Source organism: Pygocentrus nattereri, chromosome 25 (genome assembly GCF_015220715.1).
Source record: "Pygocentrus nattereri isolate fPygNat1 chromosome 25, fPygNat1.pri, whole genome shotgun sequence".
In the NCBI taxonomy this organism is placed as follows: Eukaryota; Metazoa; Chordata; class Actinopteri; order Characiformes; family Serrasalmidae; genus Pygocentrus; species Pygocentrus nattereri.
The window spans coordinates 7,248,403-7,274,353 of record NC_051235.1 but is presented as its reverse complement, the minus strand read 5'-3'; the positions used below and the strand labels follow the sequence as shown (position 1 = coordinate 7,274,353).

General features: G+C 40.2%; 1 protein-coding gene across 16 annotated transcripts in view; it reads left to right on the top strand.

The window, feature by feature from the left end:
- abi3bpb (ABI family, member 3 (NESH) binding protein b) overlaps positions 1-24,671 on the top strand; it is a 40,026-nt gene extending 15,355 nt beyond the window's left edge. Inside the window, exons 8-23 of one of the 16 annotated variants that reach the window (XM_017713234.2) lie at positions 123-209; positions 1,304-1,378; positions 5,129-5,338; positions 7,563-7,739; positions 9,502-9,567; positions 11,146-11,232; positions 14,093-14,161; positions 15,721-15,819; positions 16,031-16,120; positions 16,997-17,206; positions 17,380-17,485; positions 19,308-19,387; positions 20,502-20,531; positions 22,298-22,456; positions 22,988-23,110; positions 23,357-24,671. In XM_017713234.2, coding sequence (XP_017568723.1) covers positions 123-209; positions 1,304-1,378; positions 5,129-5,338; positions 7,563-7,739; positions 9,502-9,567; positions 11,146-11,232; positions 14,093-14,161; positions 15,721-15,819; positions 16,031-16,120; positions 16,997-17,206; positions 17,380-17,485; positions 19,308-19,387; positions 20,502-20,531; positions 22,298-22,456; positions 22,988-23,110; positions 23,357-23,472 — 1,784 coding nt within the window. In that variant the 3' untranslated portion in view covers positions 23,473-24,671. The remainder of the gene's footprint in view (positions 1-122; positions 210-1,303; positions 1,379-5,128; positions 5,339-7,562; positions 7,740-9,501; positions 9,568-11,145; positions 11,233-14,092; positions 14,162-15,720; positions 15,820-16,030; positions 16,121-16,996; positions 17,207-17,379; positions 17,486-19,307; positions 19,388-20,501; positions 20,532-22,297; positions 22,457-22,987; positions 23,111-23,356) is intronic. The other 15 variants (XM_017713235.2, XM_017713236.2, XM_017713239.2 and 12 more) reach the window with 15 other exon arrangements.
- Positions 24,672-25,951: the final 1,280 nt, after the last annotated feature.

Genomic DNA, 25,951 nt, shown 5'->3' with positions numbered 1-25,951 from the left:
TTTGTGCTTGTGTGCTTGTTTTCATGAGCGTGCGATGGGATAAATGACACATCTACACTGTTTTTCCTGCCCATTTGAAAGTGTACTCTTGCTGTCCCTCACCTTCTTCCCCTCGCCATTAGCTGTGCACGACAAGTCCAACAAGTCCACGGACCTCCATCCTCTGCACACAAACCCAGCCTTTCCTGGAGCTCCAAGAACATCTTTTGGTAATTTTTTTCCCTTTCTCTCACTCTTCTTTTAACTGGCACTTTATTACAGCACTTCCAGCTTTGACACTTGACTATGTATACATCTATAGAGACACATGGAGCACAGAGTATTTCTGCTCAAAGAACCTTCAAGGGCACCTTAAATGGCTCCTTATTCCCTATAAAGTGCTTCTTCACCCAAATAGTGCACTGTCCAATGGTAAAAAAAGGCTCTTTGTTAGCAAAGCTACATGAATAATAGTGCAGATTTGACTACTTTTAAGTAATTATGAGCTGCCTTGCATCTAATGAATGAAACTTCGGAGGTCTAAGCACAAATGATGAATCAGCTTCAGTGCGTGAAATCAAGTGCTAACCTACCAGTACCTAATTTACATATCATTTAAATGAAGCGTGTCATAATTTATGCAGATATTTCAATGAGGAGGCAATACATTGACTGTGAGCAAATGGCTGGGCCAATAGGTGGAGTCACTGTAAAATAAACATTTTAGTGTTTTTAATAAGGCAGAATGATGTGATTGTACTACTGTATACTGTATATTGTAATATTTAAACACTTTTGCAGTGTTTGTTTATTTTGTGGGTGGAGTCAGTAGTATAAAACAAAAGCAGTGTAATATGTCTTTAAATGGAACATTGAATAATTGCAGCATTTGTTTATATCAATATACATTGTAAAATAAGTACATCTACATTTTTTACATGATTGCCATGAACACAAATTATTAGCATTGTTTGTATTCTTATTGTTGGTATTCTAGGTGATATAGGTAATAGTTTGGGTTAATTAACTGCAAATTAAGCATTTTTTAAATTGTCAAACTATAATGCCTTACGTTTACACCAAAAATAACTCATTACACCAGAAATGAAATTGATGCATGAAACTACTGTCAGTGAAATTTGCATTCACTCATTTTATAATCAGATTTGATCACATGTAAGTTTGATGAATAACTATTATGCATTGTTTGGGTGCAGAAGCGATTATTTTAATACCTATGTTGTGCACTATGCATGGAGCAGAGAGCCATTTGAGATTCTTTTTCTCCTTTCCTGCTTAAGCAACATTACATTATTTCCCACAGCGCCTCCCCCGGTCCAGCAGGAAACTGCACTCACCCCCTCATCCAATGAGCCAAAATGGCCTCAGCGCCCCTTGGGTAACACCAAGTGTTTTATTTTTAAATTTTGCAGTCACTCAGCTTTGCGTGCAGATGCTTCACTCTAGTATTGCTGCTGTGGGGCGGGTGGGATGGGGTGGGGGGAAGACTGAGATCCTCAGCTTCGTTACGATTGGTTGCATGCTGGCATGTTGCGCACCAGTTACGAGTTAGAAAGTCCTGATTCCATGGAGAGGAGGATTCCTGATCAGCAGAATCGGAATTTAGAGTGTAAGTTGTTCCGTTTGCCATGCACAGGAAAGCCTGTGGTTGGTGCATGGTATCGTCAGCCCCACACGCATTAGAACTGGCGACTGACCACTTCAATGCCTTCACTTTCTGACCACCGTCTTGAAAGTCCTTCCCTCTCTAATTACCATTCTAACCACCTTCCTGACATCAACTAAGCTCTCAGCCCATCTTTTACATGTCAGCTGTTTATCCATCTATCCACCTGTACCTCCACCTGGCAGGCTAGCTAGCTTGTCTCTTTATCTTTGTCACTGTATGACTTCATGTGCAGGTTTCTCACAGTGAATATAAAAGATATCACACTAGCTAACTAGCTATCTTATTTATCTGTGTCACTGTGTGACTTAATCCATGTTTCTCACAGAGAATATAAACAATACTGCTCTAGCTAGCTAGCTATCTTATTTATCTGTGTCACCATGTGACTTAATCCATCTTTCTCACAGAGAATATAAACAATACTGCTCTAGCTAGCTAGCTATCTTATTTATCTGTGTCACCATGTGACTTAATCCATGTTTCTCACAGAGAATATAAACAATACTGCTCTAGCTAGCTAGCTATCTTATTTATCTGTGTCACTGTATGACTTAATCCATGTTTCTCACAGAGAATATAAACAACACTGCTCTAGCTAGCTAGCTATCTTATTTATTTGTGTCACTGTGTGACTTAATCCATGTTTCTCATGGAGAATATAAACAATACTGCTCTAGCTAGCTAGCTAGCTATCTTATTTATCTGTGTCACCATGTGACTTAATCCATCTTTCTCACAGAGAATATAAACAATACTGCTCTAGCTAGCTAGCTATCTTATTTATCTGTGTCACCATGTGACTTAATCCATGTTTCTCACAGAGAATATAAACAATACTGCTCTAGCTAGCTAGCTATCTTATTTATCTGTGTCACTGTATGACTTAATCCATGTTTCTCACAGAGAATATAAACAACACTGCTCTAGCTAGCTAGCTATCTTATTTATTTGTGTCACTGTGTGACTTAATCCATGTTTCTCATGGAGAATATAAACAATACTGCTCTAGCTAGCTAGCTATCTTATTTATCTGAGTCACCGTGTGACTTAATCCATGTTTCTCAGAGAATATAAACAATACTGCTCTAGCTAGCTAGCTATCTTATTTATCTTTGTCACCGTGTGACTTAATCCATGTTTCTCACAGAGAATATAAACAATACTGCTCTAGCTAGGTAGCTATCTTATTTATCTGTGTCACCATGTGACTTAATCCATGTTTCTCATGGAGAATATAAACAATACTGCTCTAGCTAGCTAGCTATCTTATTTATCTTTGTCACCGTGTGACTTAATCCATGTTTCTCACAGAGAATATAAACAATACTGCTCTAGCTAGCTAGCTATCTTATTTATCTGTGTCACCATGTGACTTAATCCATGTTTCTCACAGAGAATATAAACAATACTGCTCTAGCTAGCTAGCTATCTTATTTATCTGTGTCACTGTATGACTTAATCCATGTTTCTCACAGAGAATATAAACAACACTGCTCTAGCTAGCTAGCTATCTTATTTATTTGTGTCACTGTGTGACTTAATCCATGTTTCTCATGGAGAATATAAACAATACTGCTCTAGCTAGCTAGCTATCTTATTTATCTGAGTCACCGTGTGACTTAATCCATGTTTCTCAGAGAATATAAACAATACTGCTCTAGCTAGCTAGCTATCTTATTTATCTGTGTCACCATGTGACTTAATCCATGTTTCTCATGGAGAATATAAACAATACTGCTCTAGCTAGCTAGCTATCTTATTTATCTGTGTCACCGTGTGACTTAATCCATGTTTCTCACAGAGAATATAAACAATACTGCTCTAGTTAGCTAGCTATCTTATTTATCTGTCACCGTGTGACTTAATCCATGTTTCTCACAGAGAATATAAACAACACTGCTCTAGCTAGCTGGCTATCTTATTTATCTGTGTCACTGTGTGACTTAATCCATGTTTCTCACAGAGAATATAAACGATACTGCTCTAGCTAGCTAGCTTATTTATTTGTGTCACTGTATGACTGAATCTGTAGATTTCTGACAGTGAATATAAAAGATATCACACTACTAATGTAACCTCTTCATTATGTAGGTCAATTGAATATTTTTCTAAAGACCTTCACATTAATTTAGATTTACTGAGATACCTTCATTCAGATTATATCCTCATCATAGGCTAATTAACACAACTCTAACTACAGATCTTGAAAAGTAATAGCCATCCCCTGGTAGTAAGCATCGGACCCCCTGCTGCTATATGCCACTGCTGGTCCACCTTTAGACCATCAAGATTACTGTCTTGCATTACTGTTTTTATTCTCCTCAAACAGAATTTTAATGCACATGGTATTTTAGTTTGTAAACTAAATTGAGACAAATATTACAAACAACTGAAAGAAAAAAAAACTATCACTGCATAAAATAAAATGATTTTGTTGACAATTTTTCTGACATTGTGCTAGATTTATTGCAAGCTTTATTTATGATATTGCTGTTAAAACTATTTACTGAAGCAATTTCAAAAGAAAGAAATGAAGGAAAAATAAATAGATTGGACTGTGAGTGGAAAATTACTTTGGCAGTTTTTCTAATGGTCTGCTTAAGCACCAGGGCCTCCTGGAAAGTGCTGAAAGTGCAGTGGACCGGCAGTTTTTCCATGAGTGGGCCAACAGTGGCCTGCCGTCCTCTTGCTACCGGGGATATGAAGATGTAAACATATATGATGAATTAATGAACATAAATTCTGTATGAGAGATTTGGCCTTAACCTTTGGCACAATGTTGCCAAATGCCAATGATTTTGTTAACCACTGAACACGGATAACCAACAAATGCTAACCATGTCTCAACCTCTGTCATCTTTTGAGTCACTTTCTCAGTGTTTACCTCACCTCATCACTCAGCTGCTCTTCAGCTCCTCTTTCTTCATGTTCCACAGAGATTGGATTTGTTTTTAGCATTGCTGCATTTCAGCCTTTGGCCTTGGTTCAAGTCTGCATGAAACTGAAGCATGCCGAAAGACACCAGTCACTTACTCTTTTCAGTCCCAGCAGGGAAAGGCAGTGTTCTGGAGTCCTCTCCTCCTTTCCTGTCTTCCTCTGTCTCTCGCTCTGAGAGCCAGCCGATTATGAGACCATGTGCTAATTAAAAAAAATTAAAAACCCACCAGGCTGACTGGTGAGCCAAATACTAAAGCAAGCAAAAAGAAAGATAAAGGGGAAGTTGCTTTTGTTTTTAACTGCCGCTTGACAGGCATTCAAAAATCTGTGCCATCTGGAGTTGATGGAGGGAATTTGAATGCCGGTCACTCACGTGTAGATGTCCCTCATTACCCCGTAGCCCTGCGGGATAGTGAGGCTGTGAAAAACTAATCCATATGTGCTGCTTGTTTGAAATGGGAGCATGTTGATAGCCATGGTCTCAATAGTCAAAGCTGCTCTGCTGCTTTTCTCTCAAAACAGATTCAGACAGCCATGCTAGAAATGCCTCCTCTGAGCTGGGTGGGATTTCTCCTGCCCTCCCCAATCTCCCATCTACCCAACCCCCTCGTGACACCACCACTACCACCGCTACCACTACTACCACTCAGTCCCCCTCCACTGGTGACCCGAAGCGCGGCCTCTCCCAGACCAGGGCACCTATTGCCACTCACAAGCCTCATAGTGCTCCTGGTAATTCCCATGATTTTAAGGTTTTTTTCTCCTATGTTTTGCGTTGTTTTTAAAATTAATGATCAAATCACAGAGGTTTCCAGGGTGTCCATCGATGTTTACGGTGTTTGCTATATGTTTCCTCTTTTCCCAACTGGAGCACACGAAACCGTACTCTGATTGCCCACTTGTCAACAAATTCTAATGCTCAAAATTGCTAGAGGCTTTACAGTATTTATAGCAGGTGCTGTTTTGGACGAAAATAAGTCATTTGCAGAACCAAGTAAAAGCAAAGCAGAGACAAAATCTGCTTCTTTGTTGGATGCCGTAAGTGCATAACTCGACCTTCCACAAACAGATAAAACTCTCCGCCCTAGCCGCTGTCCACTGTGTCTGCAGGAAGAGCCGTCTCCAGTTTTAGTCAGATAGACAGCCAGTAATAACAATGGGAGTAGAGCTGACATCACTGCAGTAGTATGCTTGCTGGTTTGTGTTGTCAGACTGACTCCGGCCACCCCAGAGTCTGTCTGAGAGGTGTACGCTACTTCATGCCAGGGCTAATATTTGGCCTCACGTCTATTCTGATCTTTCCTCAAGAAGTCTCACTACGTTTTACTTCCACAGGAACTGCACAGATGCATCGTAATGTACCACCAATTACACAACAAAGTGCCCTGAAACACTTGCAAGTCATTTTTAACACTGTATGTAATATCTGCCATGATGAATGATGAGCTATACTTCATCTATATGTCTTAAATTGCTCATTACTGAGTAGCATCAGCATAAGAATATACTAGCAATTAACACTTAAGCAGAAGCCACACTAGAAATGTAGCAACCTAGCAAATTCCGCAGTCATAAACAGGAATATAATTGTGCCAGAGAGTTAGTTGGCACGAACGTCCGAGGAGAACCACGAGGAATTTTGGGCTAAGTATAGACTTATTAGGTTGAGAAGAAGCTTTATAAAGGCAGAGCTCAAATTAAGGAGCGCTGGTGCACTCGTCAATATTATCCAACAGACAAGACTGCCATTAGCCCACAGATGTAATGTACATTAGCATGGCTGAAAAGTCCCCCCCCCCCCCCCCCCCCCCAGATCAATTAGCTAATGATAGCATTTTGCTAGCTAGCTTGATTTGCACTTGTTTTCGATTGTATTCTGTTGTATTCAAAGAGCACGGACAAGAGAATTTTGGAGGAAGGTTTTAGAGAAGGCAAAGGATAGGAGAGGAGTTAGTGGTGTATTTCACTGCAATCTACAATAGTACCACACATTTTGCAAGTTGTCTCCAGATGTGCATTCTCCTTACAAAATCATGTCCAGCCATGCAAGACTAGACAGTTATATGTTTGCAAGGGCATAGTGCTGCACAGATTTGTAGTATCCAAAGCTGGTTTAAGCTGGTTTATGCTGGTGCTAGTGCTGGTTTAGCTGTTCACCCAGCATGGCCATGCCAGTTGACCAGCATATCGGAATCCAAAAATCGAAATTTTCCTGGTGACCAGCCATGCTTGTCTGCTGATTTTTCTTGCAGGGTAATAAAAGTCTAACAGGCACGACTGCCAGCAGCACATGCAGTGCTTAGCCTAGCAGCTAACATTGCAATTAGCAAGCTGCAGAATTCACCTACCACTAACAATGGAAGCCCAACAGTAAAGTAGATACCTTCAAAACTTCAAAACAGCCTCTCAACTGACTGTGTTGCTCTCTGATTTACTGAGCTGTGTTTAAGGTTGGGCTTAGACATTGTTAAACATAGTATTTCTTAACTTCTTCCCTGTTGCTATATTAAGCTCTGTTCATTCAGAGTACAATGCAGCCAAAGCAGATCTGCTATTGTTCGATGAAGCAAATTCATATGTCAAATTTTACCAAAGTTTAAACTCGCCAAGTTTAATCGCTCTGGAAGTCTGCAAATGTATTTGTGGAGGCGAATTCCAAACAAATCAAGTGTGACTCTGCCTTTAGTCTCACCTAAAAATAAAAGAGAAAACTACTTAGTGGATAACGATCAGTTATAGTGCCCAAAAGCCAAAATATATCCCCTCTTTACAATTGTTCTTTACTACATGAAGCTTTTGTCCAAGCTGTCTACAGTATATGAGTCAAGCAACTCCACTTATATGAGCCCAAAAGCTAATGTGGCACCTGCCATTGTTTACATGACATTACACAGTTCATATCCCTCACATAGTCCACTCAATCTAACCACAAGTGCTGTTGTCTTTCTTTATCCAGGTAAAACCTTTCTGAGACACCCAAGCTTGTCTGTTCCACCCAAACCCTTCGATTCCATTGTAGCAGTGAACGGCAGGAACCAGACGGCTGTGGGCAGAAACCCTTTCTATCCCTTCTTTAACGGCATGCGGCCTCCCTCTTTCCCCAGGGCCAACGACTCGTCCAGCAGATTTGGGGGTAAAAGAACTCATCTAACCCCCTTTAATGCTTCTTAATGCTTCCCTACCTCCATCTCCATTCTTTCTTTCTCCTTCCAGATTGCACTTTTGGGACCAAAGCTTTCCCATTCTTCACAGTTGTTTGTTCGCCAAATGTAGTCGTCCCCAGGAGGCAGTGCAGATTGGCATTGCATTGCTCCAAGTCTCCTTTTAAAGCAGTGGTTTTCACCTGGTCCTACCACAAGATAACTTTTGTCCTACCAGAGAACTTTGGCCTTTGAAATCAAACTACTTTTTCTGTACCCCAAAAGCCTGGACGAAGAGGTTGGCTTAGCAGGTCTCAGAGACTTTTAGCTTTGTTGGAGCTGGGTTATTTTTACCTGGGGAAATGTAATTTAGTGATTATCAATGATATCCTCTATGTTAATCTAGTGTGAATCTGCAAAGTCTGATGGTGATGACTGTGCAGTGAATGACCTTTGATTGGCAGGACCTCAGTAGTAGTAGTACTGTTCCAAATACAGATGGCACATTTTTTTTCAGATACCGACACTGAATACTCGTTGATACCAATAAATGAAACAATCAGGAATAACATGTAAAAGTAGCCTATCACGCTGTAACATCTCAATCATTCTGCGACTCCACAGGAAGAGCTACACAACTAACAACACCACACCACACAAAGTTAGAAAGAGCCATTTCAGGACAGATTTGTTACAGGATCAGATCACATTCATTCTTTATTTTCCTCTGATACCTTGGCATTTTTCTTTTCAATACCTGGTATTGGGTTGATCCTATATCTACGCAAAGGTAATAACGAAACTAGCCATGTCATTGTTTTGTTATTGTAGCACCTACATGCAGTACATCCAAGCTAAAACCTTAACAACCTTCCCTTGTAAAACTAATCCAGCTACAGACATGCCTAAAAATACTGATTTGTCCCTATGGCAAGAATCCCATGGAAGGTCACAACACAGTATGAAATTAGTAGAGATTTCCCTGCTCTATATCCATGATCACACCAATTGCTAGTGAAATTTGCCTGGCAACAAAGCCAAAACTTTGTGCTTATTTGATCAAGATTACTCATGGAAGTATAAGCCAATAGAAAGCGAGAGTGTAAGCTGTGGTATCTTCTGAAAAGACAAACCACTCCTTAATCAACATAAAGTCAGGTTGGTCTCACAGCTGCACAAAAGCCTAGTTAACTAGCTAACATTAGCTTTTTACCCATCTATACATTCCCTCCAAAACCACATCACATCAGAGCCGAATTTTACTCAGGCCGGTGTGATTGTGGCTTTATGCATCTGATTCAGCTTGCGCAACTGATCCAACTAATTATCTAATTGCAGTAGCTAGCTTTCCATGAGTTGAATCAGGTGTGCTACAAGAGAGAAAACACTAAAATTGTTCAGTGATGTGACAGTCCAGTGTTGGGAGTGAAGAACCCTGCCTGTGAGCCAGAGCCCCCCTCAAGCCACATGTGGAATGTGTGCAGACCGGCCGTCACGCTCACTGATTTCCTGACAGCTTTACAGTTAGCCTAAGTGTGTGTGATTTACACTGACGGGCACAGACTAACTGCCTTTCCCGCCATCTGTACAGATCCTTTTTTCCCCCAAGGCAGCTGACCAGCCATCTATAACACACTATTTAAGCCCTATCCAAAATTCCCTAAAAGGCTCGATCCCTGTAGGCTTCTCATGCTAACAGTGCACTGCCGTGTTGTGCCCTTTTCTGCGTAACATCCCTTCTTTTCCCTCCAACAGTGAATGGAGAGCATCACAAAGGATTCTCTTACCCCAAACCTGTCGTGTGGTCCAGAAACAGAATGGGTAAAACGAGCCGACTCGAAAAACCATGTTTGTCAGCCACCATTAACCTGCATTTCTCTTGTCTGCCGCATAGCCCATGTCGGTGTCTTTACCCATTCGTTCGCCATCTCTGTCCATCCAAACCATTCATCCATCAACCAGCCCATCTGCTCGCCACATCTGTCATCTTTCTTGTGTGTCCTCGACTCAATGTTGGTGTTTTTCGCAAGCTTCTGCAGGCACAACGCTGCTGCGGGCTTGAGTTTTTATGATGGCTAAGCATTCTCTCTCGCTAGCAAAATGTGACACTATCATGATGTTAGCATACTCCCATAAGTGGCAGTCTTCTGAAAATTCACAAAAACAGCAACTGGCATCTTCACAACTTGTTTTGTAACTGTAGCTACAAAATGTATGTGGGTTTACTCTACCAGTTTTGCTTGGGAGTCCCTTCAGGGTGAACTGAGAGGTTTTTCATGCTAGCGTTGAGCGTTTATTGTGTGCATGAGTGTCTGCATGCTCATCATGTTGTGTTTAAGAGCTTTGATGTGGTGTGAGGGCTCCCATTATCCTGCTGTTTTCTGTATCCGTTACCTGTTTCATACAAAACTATATAGTACAAAATGATGGCGCTAGGTGCTTACGACACTGTACAGTCGCTTAACTGTTCAGTTTGAGGTGAACTATTGAACTGTTAAAAATTGGCTCTGTTACTACATCTAGATTAGCTTTTGTGTTAGTGTTAGGATTAAGACTTTGCACCATCATTTTAATGTCTTTTGTGCCAAACCAAGAACATTCTTTGTGTAAATGGATTTCATGAGGAGCAATGCATAGGAAAGTATTTTCCGATCTGAATTGTAGATTGTAGTGAATTGTAGGAGACCACTAATCAAAAAGTGGTTGGCACAGTGTAGTGGCTATCACTTTGGCAGACTGGGGTTCGATTCCCCACCTAGGCATGAACACCATGCTATACCAAAAAAAGTCTGTGGGCAAGACTCCTGCTATGTTTACCTCCTTAAATGTAAAACATAAGTTTTTTTTCCCTTTTTTTCACAAAACAGTGGAATACTTGGTGATTGTAGTTGAATTTTTCTAAATTGTTACATACACAGTCACTTAGCGTAATTTGATTAGAGAGAACTTGTAGAGAAAATTACCACCTCGGATTCCTTTACAGCAGAGATAATAACAACACAAAGTCTTCAGTAGCTATTTTATTTACTACCTTAAACCACAAGTGAACCTACCTTCCTCTTCTAAATTTTTATAGGTAATGTTGATAATGATAATCATATAAACCTCCACCATGAATTACAGGCTGACGTCTGGTTCCTGTCACGACCACTGTGAACAATTCTGCCTTGGAAAGTTTCTCTAGAACAAAGCATTTCACACCAAACCACTCGGAATGATGTTAACTATGACCCTAACTGTTTAATCACACAGAAATATTGAGCAGTTCTGTTTTAAACTAACAGCACTACGTGAAAAAGAAACAACTGAAGTATTAGAGTGAACGTGTTGTGCCTTGCCTCCATGAAGAGCCTACTGGAACAAGAGAAGTTGATTTTATTCGTCCTCCTTTTCCCGCAGCTAATAACTCCCTGTCTGAGGACGTATCTCCAGTGGCTCACAGTGACACCGGACGCTCACGAGCTCCTGTTGTGGAGCGATTCTATGGTAAAGGCATGGGTAGATTTGTTTGCAATCCACCCTGGCTGCCCCTCTTGACTTGAAAGCGTTTAGCCGCAGGCTGCATGAGCCCCACCCGCTTCTGGACCAATCCAAAATCACCGGCCAGCTCGGCCACAGGCCCCGGCTGACTCTTTGGAAAGTACTTTCCCCAACATGTGGAAGTACGGCGTCTGCTGGTCTTCAGCTTTATTTTAGAAGATGAGCGTATTGGCTTGTTTTGCACCTGGCTTTGCGCTTTTAGTTTTTCATTTATATTTATTTATGTATTTATTTTTCTAATTCTCATCGCAGCTTATTTTTGTTAGTTGCCATGACCCATTAAGAGGCGAGCCTTTCAATTGGTGCTTCTAATGCAGTTTCCAGGGTAGCGTCCAAAAGCTTAATCGGTTTGCTTTTGGCTGCGCTGAGAGAACGGAAAGCTTGCAAGAAACTCAAAGTTTTACTCGTGATGTCAGGGTTAGCTTTTTTTCTAGTTTTGCATTAAGTCCGAAATGTTTGAATTTCAATATCCAGTATGTTTTTGTATTCGCCAGCATCTTTTATTTGCCTGCAAACTAAGAGTACTATGGGCCAGACGTATATGTGATTGCAGACGCAATGGTAAATGTGCCGCAATGTGTGCTCACAATGTGTCTGAAGTTAATGATAGATTGACTAAGGCTGTGCAAACTGCCTATAGGATCACCTACTAACTACTTGCCCATCGTGCACAGGGTTTAAAGAGCCCTAGCCATTGTACAGTGATGTAAACAGACTGCAAGCACATATAACAGCCGCAATATGGCACATTTTGCATTGCATCTTCTCACACATGTACATCTGATATTCTGAAACAATGTTGATAAATATTCTTCCAGCACATGTTCAAGGCCCATGCCACCATCTGGTCACTTCAACTGTACCTACAGTTAAAGGACATCTCCCAGCAGCACTGATTTGAGACACTAACACAAATTCACGCCTGGGGATAATGACACACAAAACCAGCCAGTGTTAGTTGTCCAAACATTAGAAAATCAAGGGGAATATGTGATCAGCTTTCTAAGTAGCTCCACCAATTTTAGTGCAAATTCTCCCATGTTTTGCATGCTTCTCCTATAAGTGCATATGCAAGAGGGTGTGAAGCGCATCCTGAATTTTTCGTTACAAGTTGCAAGTTTAGGCTTGTGTACTAATTTCATACAAAACACACAGGCCCAACAAAGCCTTAGTTTATTAAACTCTATGTGAGGGGTGCCCAAACTTATGAAGTGCCATTCCACAATAGAAAAGACATTCAGGGTTTAAGTCGCCAAAAAAATCACCATCGGGTTTATTTCAGTGTTGCAGACCCACAGCAAAAGTTGGTAAAATTAAACGAAATTTTCGTGTCCCCGTTAAAAACAATACAATATACCATTGTCTGTTTGTTTGCCCTTGTCTGTCTACTGCCAATGTTGGTGTAATTCATTGGCCATCTAGTGCCATCCCTATTAGTGATTTCCAGGACCAGAAATTAGACTCAAGGTCCAGACTTGAGGACCTCTGGACTACATCATGGATGATGAGCATCACGATTTTGTAGGCCAAGTTTATATCCAGAGTAAACAGAGAGTTTGAAACTGCATAAGAGTAGATTCACCATAGATTGAGAAAAGCGAAACAGAATTATCCTTTCGACTTTCTGCTGGCAACGCTTTTCAGTGTTGTCCTCCAATATGTATAGCTGAGGGTTGACTGAGGGCATTTCACCCACCGCTTCGTATTACGAGTTAAGATATTTCCGAACACAAACCTTCACATTTTAGTTAATGCCATGTTTTAATCTGCAAAGGCTTGGACAGATTCCTTCAATTGTTAAAAATTTGGCTCCAGCAAATACCGGCTAATTGGCAACATGTGTTTTTATATTTTTTGAGAAAAACGTTTGCTTTTTTATATCTTGGATCATGGCCTTACGATTAGATTTTATACATGCAGAGTGAGTGAAAGAGTTCTGTGGAAAGTGCTATTCTTTCAAACTCTTTATATCTCCTCCTGGGGCCAGTCTCAGCAAGCAGGAGCCTACTAATTTTAAGATAACCTAGATTTTCTCTCATTTGATGGTGGACCACCATTTTTTCTGGGGCTTCACCACCATGGCAATTTACGTTACATGCCTAACCTGCTCCAGGACTCATTAAGTTGGGGAATTTGTATCATAAACAACTCTTGGACCAATCAGAGCCCTCAGGTTCTTTTGCTAAAATACGAAGTAATAATTACTCCAGTAAGCAGTCAGACATTTTCCTTATATTGTTGGAAAACAGATGTTTTCAGTTTTGATGCTTTATCAAACACCAGTTTCCACTGAAAACCACAATGACCCCAATCAGGAACATTTACAGCTGGCTAGCTGCCTTCAAACAACAACAAAAACAATGTTGCAAGACCACACCCTCTGTCACAAACACTGTTGGAATTGGTGATTTTCAGCAAGTAAAAGTCATTTGACTAAAATAACTCATTGTACGACTAAATGAAAAATGGGTGGCAAACTTTACACCAGTTTCTTGAGTGCCAGAAGTGGTGCAAGTGTTCCACTGTTGTTTGCTGTTTGTTTGTTTTTGTTTTTTTTCTCAATTAGTTTAATTACCGTACAGAAGAACCTTGAGATTTAGTCCATTTGTCCTCCTTGCTACTCTGAAATCCCAAAGGTTTGGTGATACTGTCAGTAAGCAGCCACGTTGTCAGCATTAATTAGATGTAGGCATTAAGGACTTGCTGTTGTTGCTGTTTTGGTTGGGTTCAGCTCAAGTGTTTCTCATGCTGGCATGAAGGTCTTTGTTTACTCCAGCCATTAACACCTCCTCAATCTGGTTTCCAGGCTCCCCTGCTCGGCCTCCTTTCTCCCCTAATAAGAAGACCAACATTGTGGGCAAACCTACTGGACTGGGTGAGTGCTAACATTCATTGAGCATTTTGCTGATGTGTTGTTAAATATCTAGTCAGTGACCTTAGATTGTTAAATAGAGTAGACAACTAGGAACTGTCAAAACAACAACATGGCTACCCCAAACCGCTTGCCAATGAAAGCCTGGTGAACAATTTTAGTGGATCCAGAATTGTAGTTTTGCTGTTATGAAATTCTTACAATGAAATTCCTAACAAATGTTTATTAAGTAGTGTTAAACATTCAAGATCTAAGCCAAAAGGTGCCCACCTGGACATATCCTAAAAACTGTAAAGTATTTAGGTTATTCCAAGTCAGGTAACCTTGGGGCATCATGGATTACCATGAAAAATATATATTTTAAAAAAACTACTATTTAATTTATGTAGTTTGTACTTGTATTGTAATTGTATTCATGCAAATTTCAAAGGTGTGCTCTAAGAACTTTTTTAATAACGACTTTCCAAAAGCTTTAGTACTCACAGAAAGACTGATCTGGCATGAACAATATATGCAAGATTGCAAGATATTAATATATACCCCAACAGCAGGAAACCAAAAACATTACTCCTGACATTCTAGAGCATAATAATTATTATTTAAAAAATTACAGGTTTACTGTAAATCTATATTTTCCCTCTTATTATAACTTGTCTTTAAAACATTGCTAAACCGTAAAAGAGTCATAGCACAACTGTAATGTTCTTATAGGCTAATCGGATGTAACTGTTTTCATTCAAGAAAAAAATCAGATTTTTGATTGTGAAGGTATATTGAATTCATAGAGCAACTTCAAATATTTAGTGCAGAAGAGAATTAAATGATACATAAATTTGTGAAAATTATTTTAAAAAAAGATTCTATTTCTGAAAAGTGACATAAAAAAGACATTCTCCGATAAATGAGCTGGTCATGGACATTTATTGACATAAAAGTAGTTGATGTCAAGTAAATTATTATAGTGTTTTTAGCTCAGTTCAGTCATTCAATAAGTAGTTAAAATCTAAATTTAAAATCCATTTCAGACTTTAAAACTTCAGAACTAAAAACTAATTTGAGCACAGCTTTGACATTTGGTGTGGATACAGAAGTTACATTGAAGTTTTGCTTGTTTTATTTTCATTAGTCAAAACAATTATTCATAACTTTTAATGGAAGCTAATGGAACAAGATTTTTCAATTTTCATTGTTTCAGTTGGTCTGTTTATGAAATTAGTTTAGAATTTTTTTAAATAAAGAAACACAATAATGGAAATAAAAGGCTTTTGTGTGACATCAACAATATAATACACTGTCATAGAACAATCTATGTGCACAATGGCAAAAAGTCAGCTTTACCATTCCACACGTTACTATAGATTATGCCAAGAGATTTTACAGGATGCTTCTAGTTTACTGTGAAGTTTGAAGGAAGTTGATCTCAAATGGTCATTAAGTTCCTCGAGTTGGAAGGCATGCCCGGCCTTAAATGCAGTGGCAAAGTAACGTGTGAGTTCTCTATTACATTCCTTAATTTTGGAAGTCAGTGCTGTTAAAACACACTCTTTGGTCCCACATTACAGATAAGACGATTGACCTGAGGCAGGCCATTCTGAAGCCAAAAGTGCCCCCTGTGTCTGCAAAGCCGACCAAGCCTAAAACAACGCCATCCCCACTGAACGGTAAAACTCGCAGGACAAGAAGGGAAAAAAGGCTCAGAATCAATTGCTGGATTGTGTTGTAACCATAGCATTAAGAATACAATGTTAGGATTAATGATTTTAACAACAGTGGAGAGTGGAAAGGTTTAGATAATGAAGGTTGTGATTCTGAAAGGAAAAGCTCCTATAACTCTTCATTTCTGACATTTGCTGTGTTTTTGCGGTTTCACAGCAACACGATTTGAGACGTGGGAGAACTCCTCCGTCTTCAGCTCCATTCCAGCATCCAAAGTCGATGCCATGGGCAAGGAACGCTTCATTGGTAAACCAACATTTCTGAGTTTTATCATAATAAGGGATGAAAGCTGATAGGAGACAGACAGCCTTATGAAATGTACAAGTAACAAAGGCAAATTTTCACAAATTTCCCAGATGTAGTCGATTGGTCCAGACATGTTTGATGCCCAAATTTTGCTTCTTTAGTTTAGAACTAGAGGCTAACATTGCTAAGAAACACTAGAAACCAATAGTCCCCCAAATAGCCCAAACTGCTTCTGTAAAAATACATAACCAAATCTTCAAAACACACTCAAACCACATCCAGATGTTCATTAAGGTCATGGAGACTTGCATATTGAGGTAGTTTAGGTCAATACATGATTTACTGTGAGCTATAAAAAAGGACAAAACTGCAGGTAACAGCTTTAGACATCAGTATTCACAAGCCACCTCAGCAAGAGTGCTGATCCAGAATCAGTAACCAAACAATACAGAGGACTCTGATCCATCTGATCCATGAATACCAGTCCTGGTGTTGTCTGAAATGGCCACCCATAGAGGTAAAGATGCTGCCATACTGTGTTAAACACCCTCCCTGAATGAAGACCTGGGTGTGGTTTGAATGCGTTGAGAGTCATTTTAGGGTATTTTTACAGAAGAGATTTGAGCTATTTAGACGACTATTGAGTTTTGTTGTTAGCAGCATTAAGAAGCAACGTTTAGACTACAAACAGTCTCCTACAGCTGGGATAAGTGTAAAAATGGGTGAATTTGCAAGTAAATCTATCAGTTTAATCCTTTAAACTGTAGATGACCTCACATTTCATTAATTCTGGTCAATTGAACAGCCTTGAATTGAATTACCTTTCATTTGTAAGATGTGGAAATGTAACAACATAAATATACATTTTTCTCCCAGCTCCTCACGTGGTGTACAAGACGGATAAGAAACCGGACGAGCCGTGCTCAATTACCACATCTCTGAGCTATTTCCCTGAGGATGAGGCAACGGAGACAAATGTCACCGGTCCACCCCGCACCGCTCCGTCCAACCTCACTGTGGTGACCGTGGAAGGTTGTCCCTCCTTCATTATCCTCGACTGGGAGAAAACTGACAATGAAACCACAGGTAACATCGAAGGAGGTGGTAAAAAGTGATCGCTCGACTAATAGCTCCACTATTATTGCACCGCTATGACCTGGCCAGGAATCTGTACCCTATAGTTGTACAAAGCAACCAATTATATGAGTAATAAGAAATGTTTTGACCCTGTTCTTTTGCTATCATCATTCCTATGGCAGAGTACGAGGTCATCTCCACGACGAAAGGCCCAGATGGTGAAAAGGTATCCATCCTGACCACCAACCAAACGCACACGGCAGTGGAAAACCTTAAGCCTGAGAGCAGGTACGGTCTTGGCAAACAGACGCACAAACATAGCCTGAGCTGGTAGGCTGAGTATGCTCCTTTTAAAAGTCAAAACATTCTAATCAAAAGCCAAAAACGTTGAAAATGGAGGACGCTAGGACCTGCAGTGGCTCGCTGCCCTGTCCAGGCCTTGGGCTGTCTATCAGAGAGCTGCCACGCTCGCTAGCTTTTTAATGAGCCCGAAATGGGACTGTGATCTGGTCCCATTCGCAGCATAAAACAGGTCTCCATATGAACTGGGAGACGGCGCACGTGGGCCCTCCTGATGTCAGTACTTCACATGGAAGATCCATTAAAGAGGCCTCGAAGCTCCTAGTCAATAGAATACGTGTATCAAGTGTCACAGCTTAGTGGACACAGAAACACACGAATCGCTTTGAATGAACATTAAATGCAGTGGAGAGTGAGACTACAGATACATCTAGTTTAACAAGACTGGACTGAGTAGATTTCAAGTTCTCTGCGACGTAAAGCTCATGCGATGAGACTAAGAGCAGGGTGATGATACAGGCACTAGGGAGTAAAGCTGATCACTAAATTAGCATTTTTAGCATTATTAAACACTTAGCTTCGGTCTAATATTATACATTCTCATATTTGAGATCCGTAACTGTTTACTCCACCAGAGAGTAGCGAAAAATCTGTGTTGTCCAAAGAGGAAAGCACAGAAAGACTGCTGCAGCCAGCTAAGGGCAAGCACACACCAGGCGAGGAACGCCACACAGCAATGACACAGATGCTAATGCTGTAGCACCAAGGAAGCAACACAGAAAAACATCAAACTTAAGCTCTTGTTTTAACTCTACTTGTACATATTTATTGGAATAAATATTTTGTTTGATATCAACTTGTTGTTTTCAAGCTAAAGGTGACGAGGTGAAATGAGCTACAATGCAACTAGGCTAGTAAAGTTAGCTATGGTGAAAACAGATTAGCATCTGTCTATTTATCTTAAAAACCTTTGACTTTTGAGTGACCATTTGGCATAAATTTCAAGCCAGATGTCACCTACTATACATTTTTGTGGTCTTAATTTAATATACTACACTAATAGTAAATATCTTTTTTTTTCTGTAGCCTTAAGAGATGCTATGTGGCTTTTGGGGGGTATTTATCTAATATTTTGAATAATGCAATGCCTTACAAGTTAAAAAATGAAGATCAAATTGGACTGTAATGCCCATCCATTCATAATACCACATTCAACTTTGTGCTATATTTGGCTTGGTTCCATTTTGCACATACTAGACTGTTTAATAGAGTAAGATCACTCAATTTGTGCTAAGTTGGAAATTACTTTCTACTAAAATCTGCCACTTTATATGCTTACTTACATTCAACTAAACATCCATTAAGCTATTTTTTCTATTATATATGAAGCCCCACTGGTGGCATCCTGTATGAATAAAAATCATGTGTGGCCATGACTTATTAAGTCTATTTAGGCCACGACTTTAGTGTCAGAAAAAGCTACCCCAAAGAGTGAAGTGTAGCCCTATCAGTTGTGGCCACAACATGGGAATGAGATCCTAATGCATGGCCACAATTTAATTCTCTCAATCCCATGCCTAAGTAAGTCATGGCCATGCATTAGAATCTCATTCCCACAGGTTAAAAATGCATGGCCACTTATTATTTCAATGTATATGGGATGTCACCAGCAGGGCTCTGTAATTACATCTTTTGTCTATTCTAAAAGTAACACGTGAAGTAATCCTAGCCTTAACCTCACCCCAAATCTCTAAACCTATGCCTAACCAACAAAATAAATATTGATCAATATTTTTGTCTTACATTGTAGTTACGAATTCAAGGTTAAGCCAAAGAATGAGCTCGGGGAGGGACCACCCAGTGAACCAGTGTCCTTCAACACGGAGTCTGGTAAGTCTGTTTAAGCAAATGGGAACAACACACCTTCAAATCCATTGCACCAATATGAATGTTGTAAGTCCAACAAAGCCGGTGAGGTTACTGACATTTTCGTGGCACAACATGTTGGAATAGCAGTGTAGAGTCTATTACGTTTAAAAAGGTTTATATAAGTAGTCAGCTTGTCAAAGTACATTTCCCTTTGTTTTAGACATCTGCCATTTCATTTTCTGTGTGCTTGTCTGTCTAAATCTCCATGATTCCAAATCTCTGTGCTTTTAAAATGTCAGAAAATGCTACCCCAATGAGAAAAGTGAGAAAAGTGTATCGGTCTGTCCAAATATGCTTTTACAAAGGCAGACATGCTTATGAACCTATCTCTACCGCTGAGACAAATATGTTTGTGACTAATATAATGAGTGTAATATGTTGTTGGTCGGATGCCCTTGCAGTCTGGAATAGCTGAACCTCCGCCAAGGTTCCCCTTGTCTTACAAACCCAGTAACAACATGTCATAAATGCACAGCAAGTGAACACTCACGTCATCCGTGAGTTTATTGAGGGAACCTTAGCTTTGGTCCCAGTTTAAGAGCAAGGGTGGTGAAGGGTAAACTGAATTAGGTGGAGGGAGAAGCATTAGAATGAAGAAGGAAATGAGAGAGCAGGAAGTAGTGACAGAAGAATAGAAGTAGAGTGAGAGAGATCAGGAGATAGATCAAGAACCAAGTGATGGAAGGAGATATAGTGAGTGAGCAGAAAAGCGTGAGATGGGATGTGGAAAAAGACTCAGAGTGATGGATTTTGTACCTACAGTTGTCTTGCAGCTGCATCAGCTCTGGATGCCCCAGAAGGCTCGTCCATGCCAGTGGATCTGTCCTCACCAGAGACGTTCAAAGAGTCTTTGGAAAAACATGCTATTTTTCTGCTTGTTGGAATTTATTGTAGTTTTATACTCAAGGCACACTGCCCACCCATGGTTAGCCAATGCAGAGTTGGAACTTTGGAACTTTCCTATAGCCTACAGATCATTTTGATAGCTTCAACGACCAGGTTGCTTTCAAATGAACCAGTGATTGAGAACGTCTCATCTATTTTTCTTCCTTTCTTTCCCTCTTTCTCCCTGCAGCGGATCCCAGAGTGAGCGAGAACGTTTCAGGTGAGTGTCCAGGGTGCACAGATTCGAAATGGAGAGAGCAGAAAAAGGAAAGAAAAGTAAACTCTGGAGACTCTGCTCACTTTGGAGACTCTGCTCAAAAGAAAACACATTTGTCCTTCCAAATCCAATTCCCGGCTAGACTTGATGTCCATGTTGCAGCAACAGAAAGCGCAGAGAACACAAACTTCCAGTGTCTAAAACTCCCAAAATCGGAAATCCCATTCTAGAACTTGGAGACTCATGCTAAAATAGACACATCCTTCCACACACAGAATCTACATTCCCAATGCTAGATGACAGAGCTTCCATGCTGAGACAGAGACCCCAGTTCCACACGAACAGACTCTAGAGCAGTGTTTCCCCAGCCAGTCCAAATTTTTGCCCAACCCAATTTGCAACACATAGGGATCAAGTAAAAATGTGGACCGTCTGAGGATCCCTGAGGTCCAGTTTGCTCTAGAACACAATATAACAAAAACTGCTCATTCTACAAAAAGAAAGAACTCACTCTAAACAATCTAGACATGCCAAAACCCCTAACATTAAAGGAGCCCAAAGGGGTTCTGTCTTTGCATGATATCATAGAACAATTTTTCCTGGAGAACCTTTCACTGGTTCTTTAGGGAAAATGAGATGTGAGAGTGTGAAGAACATTTCTGAAGTTTAAAGAATCTCCACATGATGTAATGGTTCCAGGAAGCACCTTCAATCCCTTTTCCACAGCAGGCACTAAATACATTTTAGCGGATGTTCCTCTAGAGTACATTTTTCAAAACCTCAACATTTGTAGGTGAGCAAGCAAGCCAATTTTTTATTGTGGCAGCGGTACACGATGTGTTTGACATAAAGAAAGCTATAGTTGTCCTTTTACCTCTGCATGGCTGATTTTATCGGAATGGTTTTCAAAGCAGAGGTTCTTACCCCATGCCTTTCACCTCTACTTGCTTGCTAGCAGCTCAGGACAGAGTCAATTCACACACAGAATTCCAACAATGTCCAAGATAATCTGAGATAATTATTGTGAAAAGTACTTTACCAGATTATACTGTTTAACAATATACAGATCTCCATTCTATCAGTGGAAACGCCACTAGGAGGCCTGCAGAAAGAGGCTTCCTTGGTACAGAAGCTTTATATTTTATTATATAAAGGCTCTTCACACTCACAAATCTTTCCTGATATGGTTCTTTCAGGTAACCAAGAGTGGCTCTTCTTTCAAAGTAGCCTTTATGACACATTGTTTTTTAAGGAACCCCATCCAGTTTTAAACCCCATCGTCAACCTCAGACTCATTCAAAATGCTCCAAACAGCAAAAGCCAATGCCCTTGCAGGGATCGTTTCAAAGAGCTGGAAGACGTTCACCTCCTGATTCCTGGTCTCTGTTACAGCCCAAATCCATAGTGTAATGGATATTCTTACAGAGAATACAATGAGTCAATAGAGAGCAAGGCGAGTGAGTGATGAGCCAGTGGAAACAGACTGATGAAATGGCCCCTCGACTCTGCTAACAGGTCTAGCAGGCCTTCGCCACAGGTGTACAAACAGAGCGAAGACCTGGGGTCCAGCATTGCGCTGAAGAAAACATTATTGTCAGAGATGGTTCTTGCACAGCATATGTTAGCAGATGATGTGTAGACACATAAGGGAATGAAATCAACTCATGGGTATTCTTACCTATTTACTACTATGGTTACTACATGAAGGAAGTAGTTTGTGACATTGAACTAAACTGAATTGACTAAACAAGCTGCTTGTGTTTTTTCAGGTAAAGATGCTATCTGGACACAGTTCCCCTTCAAGACGGACTCGTACTCCGAGTGCAACGGCAAGCAGTACGTGAAGAGGACGTGGTACCGCAAGTTTGTCGGCATTCAGCTCTGCAACTCACTCCGATACAAGATCTACCTGAGCGACTCACTCAATGGTCAGTACTCCAATGATTCAGATGATACAATCTGATTGACTGAAAAGCATTCTACCCACAATTAAAAGCATGATAGTATTTGTTATGTAGCCCATTATAAACATATGTAGGAATCATCAAGTTCTGAACCTGTCATAGCAAAAGCCTACTACCCTTTTGATGTTCAATGCAATGTTCAGGGCTTTTTACTTTGTTCTTTATTTTGCCAAACTATGATATAAAAGCCATAGAATACTTGAGGCTAGGTTCAGGGGATTCAGAATCCCATAGATCTACTACACTTGACCGCATACTTGCAGACCTAATTTAGTTTACCTGATCCAGCTAATTGGGCCTTAACCTTATAATGTAATAGATCTCCAGGAATTAGGTTGGAACTAAACTTTGCAAGGTAGTAAAAAATCAATGGTGATACTAAAGTGAAGAGAGTTGCTTTATCCTAATGTAAGATTGGAGCTAATCTGGTTCCAAGCTGTTCATAACTGGAGCTTCAGTATTGTGGTAAACATTTCTCAACATATCTTTGCTCAGGTAAATTCTACAACATCGGGGACCAGACAGGTCATGGAGAAGACCACTGTCAGTTTGTGGACTCCTTCCTGGATGGCAGAACTGGCACGCAACTGCCTGCAGACCAGCTCCCAACCAGGACAGGTATGAAGGCAACAGCCAGTCAAATAGCAGAACTGATGTATTAATATGATTGGATGAAGTGAACAAGAAGCCATTTTATGAACACAAGTTTTAGCCCTATACAAAAGATGACATATTTGTCTAACTGAGGGTCAACATTGACCCCAACCAAATAAAAAAGATTCACTTTTTACAACAGAAGCTCCTTTAGAAAGGAAGACACAGCCATTGATCCATAACTTACCTACTTTGTCTGTATTTTTTCAGGTTTTTACAGAGCTGTGAGGCAAGAGCCAGTCCATTTCGGCCAGATAGGCGGCAACTCCCACGTCACTTATGTGGCGTGGTATGAGTGTGGCACACCAATCCCAGGCAAATGGTAGAAACGTAATTGGATGTCGGTGCAGAAGCCTGAGGAGCAACTCTCATTGGCTGGTGAAGGTCACATGCTGTTTCTGTTTTTCACCAACAGCTTGGTGTCCTGTGATACCTCAACTTCCAGCAACTTCAAGTCCAAACCTTGTATTATAATGTACAGGATTGAAGAGTCAGGGACTTTTAATGAGTGCATCTGTGTTATGTATTATTAACGAACCGCTGTCTTATTTATCATTACTAAGAAGTACAAGTTTAAAGATGGAAAACTAGAACAAGAAACACAATGAGAAGTCTTTACTTCAGATACATTGAAGTTAAGATTAGTATATAAAATACGCTTTAATGTTGGGAAGCTGGCTCCCAGAAAGTATTTTGATATTTTATGTAATGTTATTTATCAGCGTTCGTGGTGACTTGTTTCTTGGCTTGCCAGTGAGTGAGAAGGGTTTGGGTTTTGATTCAGCTCTTCAGCAATAATGGCTAGATAGTTTCTCTCTATTGTTGGAGACTAAGGTGTAAACTTTACAGGTCTCTGGTAAGTCACGTACAGACCGAAACTCATGTATCACTCAACATCTTTGCTTTATTTTGTACTCAGCTGAATCGAAGCGAGACCTCAACAGTTGTTCGAAGTAACAACAACATAGTTTCCATTCATTCATCCATGCATTCATGTCCTTGCTCACTCGGCCCACTCATTTGCTCATTATATTCATCCGAAAGAATGAAAGAAACACTCAGAGGCCTTGTGTCACGTTTAGCGTCTTCCTTCGTAAGCCCTGCTAGGCCTGGTGGGACCTTACACTTGCAATTTGCACAGCAAAATATATTTATATGTATATGGAGAGAAAGTATTTTTTCAGTAAATGTACACAAGAAGAAAAAAGGTCTCTGTTTAAGCTCACAAACCACAGTTGAATGGTTTCGAGCTCACTGAAAGCAACAGGAACAGAGTTTTTGTTTTGTTCTGTTTTTTTACGGTTTCCATTGTCTTTAGGGAAGCTTGCCTCCAAATATGTTTTGTACAGTCATTCTCTGCCTTCTTCCCCCAGACAGAGGACAATTAATCAGTATATATATATATTTTATGGAGTTGTTTGTAAGATGAAATTGCATTGTTGTTGTTTAGGACACAATTTGCCTATGTATTTTTTTCCAATAAAAAAACAGATTTTCCCTTTTTTAATAAAAAAAAACAAATCCTGTCATTTTTTCCCATTATCACCACATGGAATGCTCAGGTTGGTGGGTTATAGCCACTTAGATGTGAAGAACCTCATGGACCTGACTTGTTAACTCACTCACTCACATTTAGCAGGCTGCTTTCCACTGTCTATCCATTCGTTCAACCATTATTCATGAATTAATTTGTTCCTTCTGGTTTATCTTTACTTTTTGCTTGTTTGTCTATTATTTCCCAAAAAAAAGAAAGTTCAATGTACATATAGTGCCCACACTATAACTCGCTTTCACTTTTAAAGCAAATAAAACCACTCCAAGGCACTTTGACACACCACATATAATCGCACGGATTTCTTAGAGGACGTAGATAAAGTCCAGGTTTCCTGCAGCGGCCTGCCTGTTAATACAGGGGCTTATATTCTCTGAGAGTCGCACCATGACTGAGCTTCAGCCTCTTTTCCTCACTCCCTGTGTCACTGTCAACCAATTAGAAACGTCAACAGAAATACACACATTACCACACTTTTCCAGCCTCGGAGAGCGAGCAAGGCACTGCCAAACTCAACACAGGGACGTTCTCAGAGAAACCACACAGCCAGGAAAGAAAAAAATACAAAAAAGGGGCCTATGAAAACTTTAAAAATGCCTCGCCGTGACTTTATTAGCTTTCCAAGTGAAAGTTACAGTCTGGGCATGACAGCTAATGTCACGTGGAAGTGGAATGTTCACTTGGGTGGAAGATAACAGAAAAGTAAGGCAAAGAATGAAACAAATAGTAAAAGAAAGAACAAATACATTGATCAGTTCAATAAATAGACGATGGAAGGAAGGATGACAGAAGTAAGCGGAGAGCCCAAAAAATTTCATGTGAACTGCAAATTGTGTTATTTATTGCTCACAATGCATGACCACAAAGTGCTTTCCCATTGTTTACAATGGTTTACAGTTATGCCACAGCAAGGCTCATAATTTGGGTCATAGAATGGTTAGTGCTCACTGAGTCTCCTATTCTGTAGATTTAATGCCATTGCTTGGTGAGCATAGCTTTAACAGTAGTATCTGACCCTAATTTTGTCCATTTCAGATAACAGTAGGTCAAACAGTGCCAGAAGACACATAAGCAAGTGAATTTGAGGTAATTTGCATCATGTGTTATGTTTAAGCGTGCGCAACTGCCTCAGAGCTCCAGTGCAAAAGTGAAGACATGAATGTCCTGGCAGCTACGAATTTTGAAATGTGGTGGATGTATTTGAAGAGACAAAGGGAGACTTAGAGGGAGATATAGAGACTTGAACCTAAAGT